Raw genomic sequence first — 15,881 nt, 5'->3', positions numbered from 1 at the left:
AACAATGTACAAGAACTCTTCAAGTTTCAGGAGTTTGTGATTTGCTGTATTTCCTGTCACCTATCATGGACATAACTTTCTAGAGTTGGGTATCACTGACTTCTCTCTTTATTAAAAATGAGTTCATAGCTTTCTTACTTAGAGAAAATTGCAAGTCACAAAGAATTAAAGACAAGTATTAAAGATTAACATTCTCATGAGGTTCTTTTCCTTGTATGACTGAAAAAAAAAGGGGGGGGTGGATTTTCTTTTTTCTAAAGAAGGGGTATGATTAGAAAGAGACCTGAAGTGGCAAAAGGTTTTTATATGGTGACAAAAACTCATGGAATTTCCTCTTAGAATTTTGACTTCTGTCCCCTGTGAGTTGATATGTAATCTCACATAAACTCATCTTTTAATTTTGAATTCTGGTGGAACCTTTGCAAAAGAGATGACATTCCAAGTGAGTCAGTTTGCTATACATTACATCTGCAATTAGACAGTCATTGTGTTGAAATTAAGCCAGACTTCTGCTGAAATGGGAAAGATCAAATTATATTCTATTTCATGTGACAAAAATCTTACCATGTCACTTTGCTATTTTAAATCCTCCCCTTTCCATATCCCCACTGACACATCCTCTGCCTCAGTGACGCTGAATGCTTCCTCTACCTGACATGTCCTTCTCTCTGCTGAGTCTTGCTACAATCTCAGAACAGAGCCTATTTCAGATATACATTTGTTGTCTAGACCAGTGCTTTCCAGACCTTAATGTACTTATGAATCATCTGGGGATCTTGTTAAAAATGCAGGTTCTGATTCAGCAGGTCTGGGGTCTGGCTAAGATCCTAACAAGCTCCCAGGTGATGCAGCAGTCCACACTTTGGATAGCAAGCGCCTAGATATGTATGACCTCTCATTAAATTGGTATTAGTTCCTGCACCCTGATAACTGAAAATGTAAATTCTCTGACTCTGAGGTTGCTTCAGACTTTAATTGTTTTGTTGTTGTTGTTTATTGGTAATTTTATAAACACACTGCATGATCTGGATTCCCTCTAATTCTCCAGTCTCCTTTCTTACCAATTCCCACTTCTTACTTATATTTGAGACATAAAATATTATGTGAAGTTTCCAGAATGTATCAGACTCTTTCACACTTCACTGCCTTTTCAAATACTATATCCTCTCCTGCCCTAACATCTTGTGAGGTTTCCTTTAAAACTCAGCTAGGCTGTGGTCTCCTCCATAATTCTTTCTCTAATCTCTCTACCATGTAATTGCTTAGTTAAATGCTGCCAATTTACTCCCACAATGCCCTGTATTTTCTGTATTATAGCATTCTCATAATCTGCTGCAATTGTTTGCTTACTTGTCTCTTACCTTCAAAACAGTGCTTCTATGGAGAAAACATATGCATTGGACCTCTAATGCATGCATGTGTGCTCAGTTACTTCAGCCGTGTTTGACTCTTTGTGACCCTATGGACTGTAAGCCACCAGTCTCCTCTGTCCATGGCATTATTCCAGCAAGAATACTGGAGTGGCTTGCCATTTCTTCCTCCAGCGGAGCTTTCTGACTCAGGGATCAAACTCACGTCTCCTGCAGCTCCTGCATTGGCAGAGGAGCTCTTTACCCCTGAGCCACCTGGGAAGCCTCTATATCTCTAATTACAATGTCAATTAGATTACTGCCAATTACAATGTCTGACACATAGTAAGTGTTCATTAAAGATTGCTCAATAAATGAGGAAGGGAGGTTGATGTGTTGGTAGATATACAATAATATAATGCAGCATTTTTTTCGTGAAGCTTAAAATTAAATTGGGAGTAATAGAAACTAAAGTCATAAAAAGTTAAATACAGGATGAGATAATACTGTAAAAGTAAAATGCTACTGTGAGATTAATTGCCAAATGAGAATCAGCAAATAACTATTCTGAGCTCACTGGAAGAAAATGTCACTGTGGATTTATTATTATTATTTAATATCCCAGTGTGTTCCATGAGGGATTTGAGATGGCCAACAACACAACGTATTGAAGTTAATGAAAAGTAATGAACATATGTGTTTGTAGTTAAGGGAATAATGTGAGAAAAGAAGCGAGTTTTAGAAGGATACGAGGAGTGCATACACTAGCTTGTCTGCAAAAATGACCCTCATTTTTGGACAATAAGATTGGTATGCTAGATTTCATTTCCACTCTGCCTGGAAGGCTGACTCCTGTGGAGTCAGCAGCTCCATTGTCCTCTAGCTTCTGGCTGAACTGGGGTGCACTGGCTTATGATCCAGTGGAAGAAGAGTGAGATCAGGACATTTATGTTCTTGTGTTTTCTAGAACTGGCTGTGCCTGTGTGTAAATCACCCCTTTGTTGAAACCTCCATGTTGTTGTTCAGTTGCCCAGTTGTGTCCTTCTCTTTGCCACCCCATGGACTGTAGCACACCAGGCCTCTCCGTCCCTCACCATCTCCCGAAGTTTGCCCAAGTTCATGTCCATTGCATTAGTGTCCATTGCCCAAGTTTATGTCTATTGCATCCATTGCACACATGAGTCATGCTGTGTAAGGCCACCCAAGATGGACCGGGTCATAGTAGAGAGTTCTGACAAAATGTGATCCACTGGAGGAGGGAATGGCAAACCACCCCAGAATACTTGCTCCGAGAACCTCATGAATTGTGTAAAACCTCCTCAAATCATTCTGATTTGCATATGTCCCCTGCTCCCTGTTGAGACTGATACAATCACAGAATTGTTTAAAGCTAGATTAGATGCCATTTCCTTCTGCAGAGGATCTTCCTGACCCAGGGATTGAACCTGGGTGTCCTGCATTGCAGGCAAATTCTTTACAGTTTGAGCTACAGGATAGACCTAGATTAAATGCTGGGTTTAATAGCTTTCATAATAACCATTAATGCTATAAAAATGTTTTAGATACCTGCTATATCTGTGAGAAAGGGTCTCAGCAGAGAAAAATTCAGAAAACCAACCAACTAACCTAAAATCTTATGCTCTTATTGTTCATATTTTAGTGTGGTAAAGAGGATTTAAATCATATTGGAGGAAAGGAAATTGATATATTTTAAAATCCCACAGTTCTGCAATGTTTATTTATATCAACCTCTAGTTTCCTGTTTTATTGTAAAGTGACAGTATCACAGAGATGTAGTTTGGGGGTTGTTTCCTGTTCAGTGAGGGTAGGTTATCCAGAACTTTTGCTTCTCCTGTTTCCTGTTGCTCATCTTTTACTTATTTCACTGTTCAATGTTTCTCCATCAGGAGATATAAAAGAAAAATTAAATAGATGAAAAATTTAGGTTTGACATCTATGGTAAAAGGTTTCTTAGGAAGAAGACTGAAATCCTGAACTAAAATGAAGCTTTTCAGTTTGCCTGGATTGGTCTGCCCTCTATTGCCATCAGATATTGAGAATTGTTTCCAGCTTGTCAAAAACAAGAGAAAAAGTGGGCAAAATGTTATATTCATGATGATGAAAAGAACTAGGTATTACAAATAGATGTAATGCTCTTAATATGAAACCCAGGTATACAAGCCCTATGTCTTTGGAGATTAGATTGTATTACAACCTTGTTTGCAGTATTTACTTAGATCCTTATTGACTCATGTGGGTTTCACTCTGTGACCTAGCAAAAAAATATCATAAATTCCAGCAGGGAAGACATGGCTGAACTTGACATTGGAAAGTTGAGCTAGGGGTACTGAAGAAACCATAAATTCAATTTACAATAATAGCAAAAATAAGATTGTTTACACTTTGCCAGTGGATGAAGTGAAAAATCTAATCTTTTTCCTAGCACGTGTTATACATTTTGCCACACTTGATTAAATTCCTGGTTAGCAGGTGTCTAAGAGAAGAACTGAATAAAAACGCTTCATATGAGGCTTTTGATTCCTACTTTGGTCTTCATTATTGAATTCTTTTTTTCATCCTCTTTTCAGGATCTATTTATGAAATGTTTGGAAATGAATGCTGTTTGTCAACAGGAGAAGTGATTAAAATTACTGACCTCAAAATTAAGAAAATCATGGCTGAAATTTGTGAGCACGTTGAAGGCTGTGTGTCTCCTCAATCATTTGAACTGCCTATGAATTTTCCAGGTACATATTTTGCAACCATTTCTCATTTGTAAAAACTGTATTGTTAAATGTTATATAATCTCTACAACTGAAAACAATGAAAAAATGGTATTTTTTGTTTTATTCTAGGGTAGTGGGTGAAAACCTCAAGTCTTATAGTTAAGTGATTTTTAAGGATTAATAGAAGGCAAATATTTTCTCGCCTTTTCAGTAAACATGTTTTACTTAGGAATTAATATTTTCTGCTAAGATATATTTGTGAGTTCAACTATATGCACCATTAGTTGAGCTAGATAGTGGGAATGAAGAAATTACAGATATATTTTCATAATTTATGTAGAACTAATTAATCTTTCTTAATCTTAGTTGCACTCTTTATTCCTAGCTCCCTGGATCACTGCTAAACTTCATTTTCTGGCCTTACTGACAAGTTTGGCTTCTCTTCTTTGTCTAGATAACTCTGCCTTCAAAAATTAGCTTAGATATTATGCCTCCTAGAAAACTTTTGCTGACTTTGTAATTCAATCTAGATATCACTCTTTTATGTTACCATAGTATCTTGGGCACCATACTATACACATTCAGTTCAGTTCAGTCACTCAGTCCTGTCCGACTCTTTACAACCCCATGAATCACAGCACACAAGGCCTCTCTGTCCATCACCATCTCCCAGAGTTCACTCAAACTCACGTCCATTGAGTCGGTGATGCCATCCAGCCATCTCATCCTCTGTCGTCCCCTTCTCCCCCTGCCCCCAATCCCTCCCAGCATCAGAGTCTTTTCCAATGAGTCAACTCTTCACATGAGGTGGACAAAGTACTGGAGTTTCAACTTTAGCATCAGTCCTTCCAAAGAACACTCAGGGCTGATCTCCTTCAGAAAGGACTAGTTGGATCTCCTTGCAGTCCAAGGGACTCTCAAGAGTCTTCTCCAACACCACAGTTCAAAAGCATCAATTCTTCGGTGCTCAGCTTTCTTCACAGTCCAACTCTCCCATCCATACATGACCACTGGAAAAACCATATCCTTGACTAGACAGATCTTTGTTGGCAAATTAATGTCTCTGCTTTTCAATATGCTATCTAGGTTGGTTATAACTTTCCTTCCAAGGAGTAAGTGTCTTTTAATTTCATGGCTGTAGTCACCATCTGCAGTGATTTTGGAGCCCCCAAAAATAAAGTCTGACACTATTTCCACTGTTTACCCATCTATTTCCCATGAGGTGATGGGACCAGATGCCATGATCTTCGTTTTCTGAATGTTGAGCTTTAAGCCAACTTTTTCACTCTCCTCTTTCACTTTCATTAAGAGGCTTTTTAGTTCCTCTTCACTTTCTGCCATAAGGGTGGTGTCACCTGCATATCTGAGGTTATTGATATTTCTCCCTGCAATCTTGATTCCAGCTTGTGCTTCTTCCAGCCCAGTGTTTGTCATGATGTACTCTGCATATATGTTAAATAAGCAGGGTGACAATATACAGCCTTGACGTACTCCTTTTTGTCTTATTCTTTAGACCAGAGTTGGCAGGCTTTTTTTGTAAAGGACCAGAGGGTAAATATTTAAGACTTCACTTGCCAAATAGTCTTCATAACAACTGCTCCACTCTGATGTTGTTACATGAAAGAAGCTACAGACACTACTTAAGCCAGTGGTGGTTGTGGTTCCATAGAAATTTATTTCTAAATCAGGGGGTTGGCAGATTTTGACCTGTGAACTATAGTTTGGTGAACTCTGCCTGAGAATAAAACCCATACAGGAGACATTAGAGACACAAGTTCGATCTCTGGGTTGGGAAGACCACTGGAGGAGGTCATGGCAACCCACTGCAGTATTCTTGCCTGGAGAATCCCATGGACAGAGAAGACTGGCAGACTACAGTCCATAGTGTCGCAGAGTTGGATACAACTGAAAAGACTTGGCATGCATGCATGCAATATGCCAGTAAGGTGTGGCAGGGGTAGAAACATTCTCTAGTCCTATGATTATGTTATAGTATTTTTGTGAACTTGTGCCTCTGAATTGTGAACTTCACGAGTGCTTCTTGGTCACCTTCCCCACATCCTTAGTTGTGTTGGAGTTGGGTATTTCCCTTCTCCTTCGTGGAAAACCAGTGCAGGCTAAAGCTGGGTATTTCCCTTTCCCCAAGTGGAAAGGCGCGAGTGGGCTTTCTTGTGTATTTTCCCGAAGTTGAAAGCTAGAGTGGGTGTTAGCTGTGTATTTTCATCCCTCCAGGTCAGTGAGTCTTAATAAAGCACAGATTAAGAATAGAATGCTCTGGCCTGTTTCAAAATGGGTTTTTCTACCTTCCCTCTATGAGAAGCATGAGGGGATTTTTCTTTGATATTTACTGTGAGAGCTAGGTTGAGTTTTTGGTGGTAGAACTTAAAAAATTGTGGTCCCTCCCTATGACTAGATCTCCCTGAAGGTTTTTTACTCTCATACTTGTCCACTTTAAGCCTCCAGCAATTTGTTGATTGCAGTTCAGATTTGTCTACGCTGGTACTGGTTTTTGTAGTAGTTTCTTCTCTAGTAAATTGTGATTCTCTGTACTTGCCTGTCTGTCTCTCCAGTTGTGGAGGCAGTACTTTGTCCTCTGATCTCACTTCTTTAATGTACCTAAGAATAGTCACTGATTTTTTCAGTTTGTTCAGATTTCACTTTTCTTTTGGACAGAGGGATATCTTCCAAATTCCTTGTATGCCAGACTAGAAACCAGAAGTCTGGTGCTTTTTAAAAAAAATATCTAATTATATGTGTGTATATTTAGTGATTTTTTCAGTATTAGTCTGGGGATTACAATTAATGTCTTAATTTTTAGCAATCTAGTTTGGATTAGCCAATCTAATTTCAATGGTATAAAAAATTTGGCTCCCATATAGCTCTGTTTCTTACTCTTTGGTTCAGTTCAGTTTAGTTCAGTTGCTCAGTCATGTCCAGCTTTTTGCAACCCCATGAACTGCAGCACTCCGGGCCTCCCTGTCCATCACCAACTCCTGGAGTCTACCCATTGAGTCGGTGATGCCATCCAACCATCTCATCTTCTGTCGGCCACTTCTCCTCCTACCCTCAATCTTTCCCAGCATCAGGATCTTTTCAAATGAGTCAGCTCTTCGTATCAGGTGGCCAAAGTATTGGAGTTTCAGCTTCAACATCAGTGCTTCCAATGAACACCCAGGACTGATCTCCTTTAGGATGGACTAGTTGGATCTCCTTGCAGTCCAAAGGACTCTCAGAGTCTTCTCCAACACCACAGATCAAAAGCATCAATTCTACAGCACTCAGCTTTCTTTATGGTCCAATTCTCACATCCATAAATGACTACTGGAAAAACCATAGCCTTGACTAGATGGACCTTTGTTGGCAAAGTAATGCCTCTGCTTTTTACTATGCTGTCTAGGTTGGTCATAACTTTCCTTCCAAGGGGAGCAAGAGTCTTTTAATTTCATGACTGCAATCACCATTTACAGTGAATTTGGAGCCCCCCCAAATAAAGTCAGCCATTGTTTCCACTGTTTCCCCATCTATTTGCCATGATGGTGTTTTTATTATTATAAAAATCATATCTTTATACATTGTGTGCCCATCAGCACAGATTGTGACTTTTTATGCAGCTTTTTTTTTAATAAGCTAGGAGATAAAAAATGAAAGCAAAGCATTCATTTAAATGTCTTTTGCTTTTGTAGTTACCTTTATTGATAACTCTCATTTCTTCACATACAATAGAGTCACTGATTTGTGTCCTCTCATGTCAGCCTGAAGTACCCCCTTGAGTGTTTTCTTGTATGGAAGGTTTGGTAGTGATAAATTCTCTCAATTTTTGTTTATCTGGAAATGTCTTAATATTTTCTTTATTTTTACAGGATTTTTTTTTTCTGGACAGAGAATTTTTGGTTGATAGTCCTTTTCTTTCAGCACTTTAAGTATGTCATCCCAGTGATTTCTGTCCTCCATGGTTTCTAGTAGAAATTAGCTTTTAATTTTATGAGAAACCCTTGTACATGATGAATCTTTTCTTTTCTCCTCCACCCCCACCAAGTTCTCTATTTGTTTTTACTTTTCAACAGTTTAATTATGATGTGTCTAGCCATGGATCTCTGAGTTTATTCTACCTGGAATATGTTGAGTTTCTTAAAGTGTAGATTAATGTTTTTCATCAAATTTTGGAAGTTTTTGCCATCATTTCCTCAAATATTCTTTCTACACTTTTTTCTCTTTCTTCTGAGATATTCATTTTTCACATATTGATATGCTTGATGGTGTATCACAGGCCTTTGAAGCTCTGTTTGTTTCTTCATACTTTTTGTTTCTTAGAATGTATAATCTCAGTTGACCTACTTTCAAATTTGACTTATATTTTCTATTTGCTAAGACTTGATTTCATACTTCCTTTTCATTCTGTAGACACAGTTTCTTTCGTTTCTTTGAATATATTTAACATAGCTGTTTGAATTCTTTCTCCAGGAATTCTAGTGTCTGGGCTTCCTCAGAAACAGTTTCTGTTGATTGAATTTTTCCCCTTGCTTATGAGCCAGACATTCTTATTCTTTTGCCTGTCTTGCAATTTAATGTCGAAAATTGCATATTTTCAACAATATAATGTATCAACTCTAGAAGTTGAATTCTCTTCCCTCCTCGGGTCTTCTTATTGCTGATTGTTTAGTGATTCTTCTGAATTAAGTCTGCAAAGTTTACATTCTCTGTTACATACAGCCATTAAAGTCTCTGCTATAGAAGTCGTTGCTTGGAGGGCAATGAAAGTGTGTACAGAGATTTCCTTAAACAACTGGAACCAAGAAGTTTCTCAGTCTTTGAAGAGATTCTGTGTTTACTTGGAGATGCATTCAAGCACTCAACCAAGCAGTTGAAAACTCTTGCTTAACTTTTATTTCCTGCTCATATAAAGCTTCAAAGACAACCAGAATTGAGAGTTTATGGACTTCTCGGTCTTTCTTGAGCATGCACACGTTTTGGGCATGTGCAGGGTCATATACATTTATGTGGTCCTCTAGATTTCCAGGAATGTGTTGGAACTTCTCAGTGTCCTTATGGACATCTCATTCCTGAGCTTTTCATTTTAGGCTTTTTGGTTAACCTTCCCCCTCCCCAACTGTTACACACCACAAAAATTAAATAATTGCCTCTCATTGTTTTTGACAAATGCCCTGAGGAAAAGTCTTTTCCCCCTCACCGAACTCAAAATAGACCAAATAGAGGCATTACAAACAGAATCTTCCACGGAGTCACCAGACATGTCAAATAATAAGTATTTTTGAGAATGAGATTTGAAGGAACTCCAGCTTCTGCCCCATCTTATGACTGCTGGCTTTGCTATGATCGTAGGTTGTTGGTTTTCAAGCTACTATGAAGTTGAAGAGGGTTAGGAAGAGTGGGAATACAAGCAAGTTAAAATGCCACAAAGTTTGCTGTTCTTAAAAAGATTCAGCTCTTAATATTTTTCCATTAATAAATTTTCTCCAGATTGCTGTAATTCTTTGATTAATTTCCAGAGTTCTGAAAAAATTAATCCTGGTGATTTTTTTTTAACCAGTTTCTCTATTGCTTTTATGGAGGAGACAATTTTCAAAGGCCCTTATTCCACCATCCCTTTGACATCATCCACTCTTCTGTATTGAAGTAAAGTATACAAATGTAGATTCTTTATTTCTTGTTGATAATTCAAAAGTTTTGATGAAGATGGCCATAACATTGACAATGATATGCATGGTACCCTTTCTTTGCAAATAAAGACACCTACTGAAGAAAGATATATAGCTTTTAATCAGTAAATATAGCTGTATAGATGCAACTCCAGCAAATGAAAACTCAAGCAACAATTAAGAAAGAAAAGCTTTGTAGTGAGTTGTCAAGGACTCTTTAAGGGAACAAACTGGAAGCTGATTTTTTGCTAAAATGTGAGAAATTAAGCTTGCAATATACATAGCTGATTGCATCACATATCAATGTTATGTTTCTAGATATATTTATTATGTTACCTAAAAAATCTTCAATATAGTAAAAAATAAAAAGCAATCACTTCAACTGTTTATGGAAATAAACATATTGTATTAGAAGCATAATTTGTTTTTTTATTAAGACAGCCCACTTGGTTAAGTTCTTTTATGAGATAGAAAACATGTCATTCTTGCCAAATACAACAAAAATACATTCTGATATTTGGTAGTTGATTGCATTCTCCACATACACCAGTAAATCATGTAAAGTTTGGGTTATAGTAAAGTTCCAATCTAGATTACTTCTTGGAAATATTTGTTTCTCCTTCATAGTGTTATTAAGCATGTGCAATAAATGCTTTCTCTTTAGACATAAGAAGTATCCTAAGTTTCAGTATACTTTTTTCTTCTGATGGTCAAAGTTTATTTCCAAGCATCAAACTTACATAATATCTCTAAACTGTATGTTCAAGAAAGGCTGTGGTTGCATCTGTAGATTCACCATTAAAATTACATGGTTAGATTGAAGACATTTTTCTGTTTGAATTTTTAGATCATATTTTATGAATTTTATTATTGTGGAAGAATACTGTTGTGTAGGTGTGTGGGAAGTGTGGTAGTAGAACTTAGATATGGAACATTCTCTGCTACCCTACACTCTATCCTGCCCACATCACAGTCTCAAATGAGAATCCCAATGATGTGTCAGACACTGTTCTAAATACTTATACATGTAAAACTGTTCTAAACACTTTTATGTATATCAGATCAGATCAGATCAGATCAGTCGCTCAGTCCTGTCCGACTCTTTGCAACCCCATGAATCGCAGCACACCAGGCCTCCCTGTCCATCACCAACTCCCGGAGTTCACCCAGACTCACGTCCATGCTGAGTCAGTGATGCCATCCAGCCATCTCATCCTCTGTTGTCCCCTTCTCCTCCTGCTCCCAATCCCTCCCAGCATCAGAGTCTTTTCCAACGAGTCAACTCTTCGCATGAGGTGGCCAAAGTACTGGAGTTTCAGCCTCAGCATCATTCCTTCCAAAGAAATCCCAGGGCTTATCTCCTTCAGAATGGACTGGTTGGATCTCCTTGCAGTCCAAGGGACTCTCAAGAGTCTTCTCCAACACCACAGTTCAAAAGCATCAATTCTTCGGCGCTCAGCCTTCTTCACAGTCCAACTCTCACATCCATACATGACCACAGGAAAAACCATATCCTTGACTAGATGAAACTTTGTTGGCAAAGTAATGTCTCTGCTTTTGAATATGCTATCTAGGTTGGTCATAACTTTCCTTCCAAGGAGTAAGCATCTTTTAATTTCATGGCTGCAGTCACCATCTGCAGTGATTTTGGAGCCCAGAAAAATAAAGTCTGACAGTGTCTCCACTGTTTCCCCATCTATTTCCCATGAAGTGGTGGGACCGGATGCCATGATCTTCATTTTCTGAATATTGAGCTTTAAGCCAACTTTTTCACTCTCCACTTTCACCCTCATCAAGAGGCTTTTGAGTTCCTATTCACTTTCTGCCATAAAGGTGGTGTCATCTGCATATCTGAGGTTATTGATATTTCTCCCGGCAATCTTGATTCCAGTTTGTGTTTCTTCCAGTCCAGCGTTTCTCATGATGTACTCTGCATATAAGTTAAAAAAACAGGGTATATATGGATTACTAACTGAATTCACATTTTGCATATGAGGAAACAGAGTTACAGAAAAGCCAAGTAACTTACCCAAGATCACATAGTTAAGTAAGTGGTTATGTTAAATCTCCCTTGGTGGTGGTGGTTTATTGCTAAGTCGTAACTGACTCTTGTGACCCCACAGACTGTAGCCCTCCAGGCTTCTCTGATTTCCCAGGCAAGAACACTGGAGTGGGTTGCCTTTTCCTTCTCCAGGGGATCATCCTGACCCAGCAATTGAACCTGTGTCTTCTGCATTGTAGGGGGTCTCCTGCATTGCAGGCAGATTCTTTACCGCTGAGCCACCAGAGAAGCCCCTAACTCTACACTAGCACTGTCCAGTAGACATTTAATATGTTTATTCATCAAACATTTATGTGGCTATCTGAGAAAGCTTCATTTCTTCTACTCTTGGGTTTCTCCTAAGTGATCTAAGCAAGCCCCCAATGGAAATCATAGTCTTCTATAACCTAATCTCAGAAGTGACATATCATCATTTTTGCTATATTTTTTGATCACACAGATGAATGCTGGTGATCTGGGTGGGGACTGCACAAAGATGTGACAACCAGGAGGTAGGGTGGGAATCACTGGGACCTATCTTGGAGGTTACCAAACACAAATATTTTTAAAAGTTAAAAAAAAGTGAATCAATTTTACAAATATATTTTATTTAAAACTATGTGTCTAAAATATTGGGGCATCCCTGGTGGCTCAGATGATAAAGCATCTGCCTGCAATGCAGGAGTCTTGGGTTCAATCCCTGGGTCAGGAAGATCTCCCAGAGAAGGGAATGGCTATCCACTCCAGTATTCTTGCCTGGAGAATTCCATGGACAGAAGAGCCTGGCAGGCTGCAATCTATGGGGTCACAAAGAGTTGGACATGGCTGAGAGACTAATACACTTTCACTTTTATCTAAAATATTATTCTTTTAATATCTAATCGGTATAAAATTATTGAGATATTTTACGTTATTTTCATGTCAAGCATGAATTTTTAATACATTAAAACCAAGCATGGATTTTCCATTTATAGCCCATATCAAGTCTGGCCATATTTCAAATGCTCAATGCAGTGCTCCAGCTGTGGTACTGTATTGGAGAGCTACAGTATAGATCCAAACCAGTCCAGAGTCTGTGCTCTGGAGCACTTCTTTCTTAATCATAGAAAAGAGTAAGGTGGTCTTTTTGTCAACCAGCATCAGTGTTATAATGGGGATCTGCAAACAAAATAAAAAATTAAGAAAACACAAAAAAGAACAAAAATTAAACAAACAAAAAATTATGAAGATCTACAAATCCCCCAGATACATGGCATTCTTTCTAACTTTTCTGTTATATGCAGTAAGCCTTGTAATGTTTCTAAATTAATGCTACTCTTAAATAACATAAAATAGGAATTTTTAAATGAATGTTGGAAATTCATTAACTATAAAATGTCTTTCATATGTTTAATGGACTTGAATCATGCTTTAAAGACAAACTTTAGGCAGTGCTTCCTACATAAATTAATTGCTACCAGATAAGTGGATAAATGGATTTCATTTGTCAAGAGGTCAAGCCATCTTTAAGTAGCCTTGTAGCTGCCAAGCTGACTTGCCACGCTTCATAAATTAGATCAGTCATGAAACAATAAGCCCACATGAATGCAGCAGTTAATTTCTCATGGCATAGCTGACAGTGTGAGCATCATGCTTTAGTGGTTCCCCTTGAGTCCCATCTCCCACAGGTAAGATGGGACTGAGCCAGGTGGATGTCTAATCCACAGTGGAGAAATATTGAGTTCAGGAAATCTCCAAAGTGTAATGGGTGTTTCCCAACCTGCCATTCTTTGCCCTTGAAGAAAATGCTGCCTTTATTACCTGGAATGTAAGAAAATATCCTGGGAAAGAGGAGGGAGACTTTAGGATCCTAGAATGTCTCTCAGGAGGGAGATACTTTCTACTATTTCCATACTGGTCAGGAAACAAAGCTTTTACCTCCAGTTTCTGAGGCATGTGAAATGCTATGGAGAATTATCCTGCAACATATCTATATCACTTAACAGTAAAACTCTTTCTAAAATCATTTTAATTATAAATGTGAAAATTATAGGAAAGTAGTAATAATCAGTGACAAAATTGGATGAATAATAAAGTATTTCTTCAAGAAATTGATTAAGGTTAAATGATTAAAATTTATGAAACTTGCTCCTTTATGCATGGGTACTAAAACACCTAATACATTGACATTTTTCAAAATGAATTTCTCATTGTTTTATTTGGGAAAATATATACTTAATTGATAGAAAATGTAACACTACATTCAGTGGTGATTTATTATGTTTCATGTACCATTAGAATGACTAAATCTTTTATGTTTAGCCATTTTATGATTGTAGCTATAATTTTTTACTATAATATCACTTTATAAAGGGACCTGATAGGAAAATTGTGCGAAAATATTTAAAATATACTTAATAGCTTTATAATACATAAATAACAGCTTGTCTTCATTTTTTAAATGACTTACATTAAAAGAAGCAGTCTATACACCAGAATTTGCTGTTATTTTTCCATCTGGAGTTATGATGACACGTGATTCAGAAAAGCCCTACTTAGGGCTCCTCGATTTCTGGACTATTTTCTATTCCAGGAATCATGGGCCATTCTTCCAGGTTTTCTGGGTCAACTTTTCTTAAGACATTTCTTCCCCTCTGTGCTCACTTAAGCAAAATAGATTCATCTCTGTCTCTTATACGAAATGTTTTCCTAGACTGGTCAGGAAAGGGGTATTCTTCTTATACCACACAAGAAAATGTGAAGTCATCTAAATGCTCAAAAATTAAGACTTTTAGAATAATTTTTAGCTCCATTTTTTTTTCTTGTGTTTTCTTCTCTGTAGTACATGATCAGATTTCTTTTCCTCATCTTTGGTCTTTGAATAACTAAAGTATATATTATCTGAAAGACAAATAGACCAGCAGTTCTAGCTCAAAATGTTCTCTTTGCCCAGCTGTGTACCTCTTAGAATTAGACTGGAATTCTGTCAGAAAGATGATTTTAAAATAGACTCTTTTACAACTGGCACTATTCTATAAGTTCTCATAATATTAATATTGTAAGCACTTCTTCTAAAAATCTATGTCATCACTTTTTGCTCTTACCATCTCCTTCTTTTTCATGAGCAATTCCTTCAAAGCTCCTTATGGTGTTGCCTCAGCAGTACCAACATGGACTCTCATGAGAGGAACCAGACTGTCCACCCAAATTGTCTACTCAGGGCTTCATTTCTTGAAGTGGATGTTGCTAAAGAACATTGCTGTACTTATATTTAGTTATATATCAGAGATTTAGAGTTTCTGTCATTGGAAGAAAAGATTTTTAATATTTTATTTTTTAGAGCAATTTTAGGTTTTCATAACACACTTGACATGAAGTACAGAGATGTCTCACATACACCCTGCCTCTGCATAGACCTAGCCTCCTCGATCTCCTCCCAGAGTGGTACACTGGTTACAATTGGCACATCATACTTGACACATCACAATCATTGAGGTTCATGGTTTACATTGTGCTTTACTCTTGGTGCTGTGTGTCCTATGGGCTTAAAAAAATGATATGTATTCACCATTATGTAATCATATTAGAGTGTTTTCACTGCCCTAACGATCCTCTGTGTCTGGTCTCTTCATCTCTTCCCCCAAACCTCTGGCAACCATTGGTTTTTTTTACTGTTTCCATGTGTGCTGTGCTCTCAGTCACTCAGTCATGTCCTACTCTTTGCAACCCCAGGGACTAAGGCCCATCAGGATCGTCTATCCATGGAGTTTTCTAGGCAAAAATACTGGGGTGGGCTGCCATTTCCTACTCCAGACAATCTTCCCAATCCAGGGATTTAATTCACATCTTTTGCATCTCCTGCATTGGCAGGTGGATTCTTTATCACTGCACAACCTGGGAAGCCCAAATGAAAGTCAAAAAACAGAACGGTGTCTGTGTGTGTGTGTGTGTGTGTGTGTGTCTACTCAGTTGTGTCTGACTCTTTTTGACCTCATGGACTATGACCTGCCAGGCTCTTCTGTCCACGGGATTTCCCAGGCAAGAATACTGGAGTGGGTTGCCATTTCCTACTCTAAGACATCTTCTGGATCCAGAAATTAAACCCGCATCTCTTGTGTCTCCTGCATTG

At 37.9% G+C, this 15,881-nt stretch overlaps 1 protein-coding gene across 1 annotated transcript in view; it reads left to right on the top strand.

The window, feature by feature from the left end:
* Positions 1 to 15,881, top strand: part of THEMIS (thymocyte selection associated) — a 191,164-nt gene that overhangs the window by 34,063 nt on the left and 141,220 nt on the right. Inside the window, exon 2 of the mRNA XM_055535590.1 lies at positions 3,938 to 4,096. Within this exon, the coding sequence (XP_055391565.1) occupies positions 3,938 to 4,096 (159 nt within the window). The remainder of the gene's footprint in view (positions 1 to 3,937; positions 4,097 to 15,881) is intronic.

This window comes from Bubalus kerabau, chromosome 9, assembly GCF_029407905.1.
Source record: "Bubalus kerabau isolate K-KA32 ecotype Philippines breed swamp buffalo chromosome 9, PCC_UOA_SB_1v2, whole genome shotgun sequence".
NCBI classification, from domain to species: Eukaryota; Metazoa; Chordata; class Mammalia; order Artiodactyla; family Bovidae; genus Bubalus; species Bubalus kerabau.
This window is presented reverse-complemented; position numbering and strand designations above follow the sequence as displayed.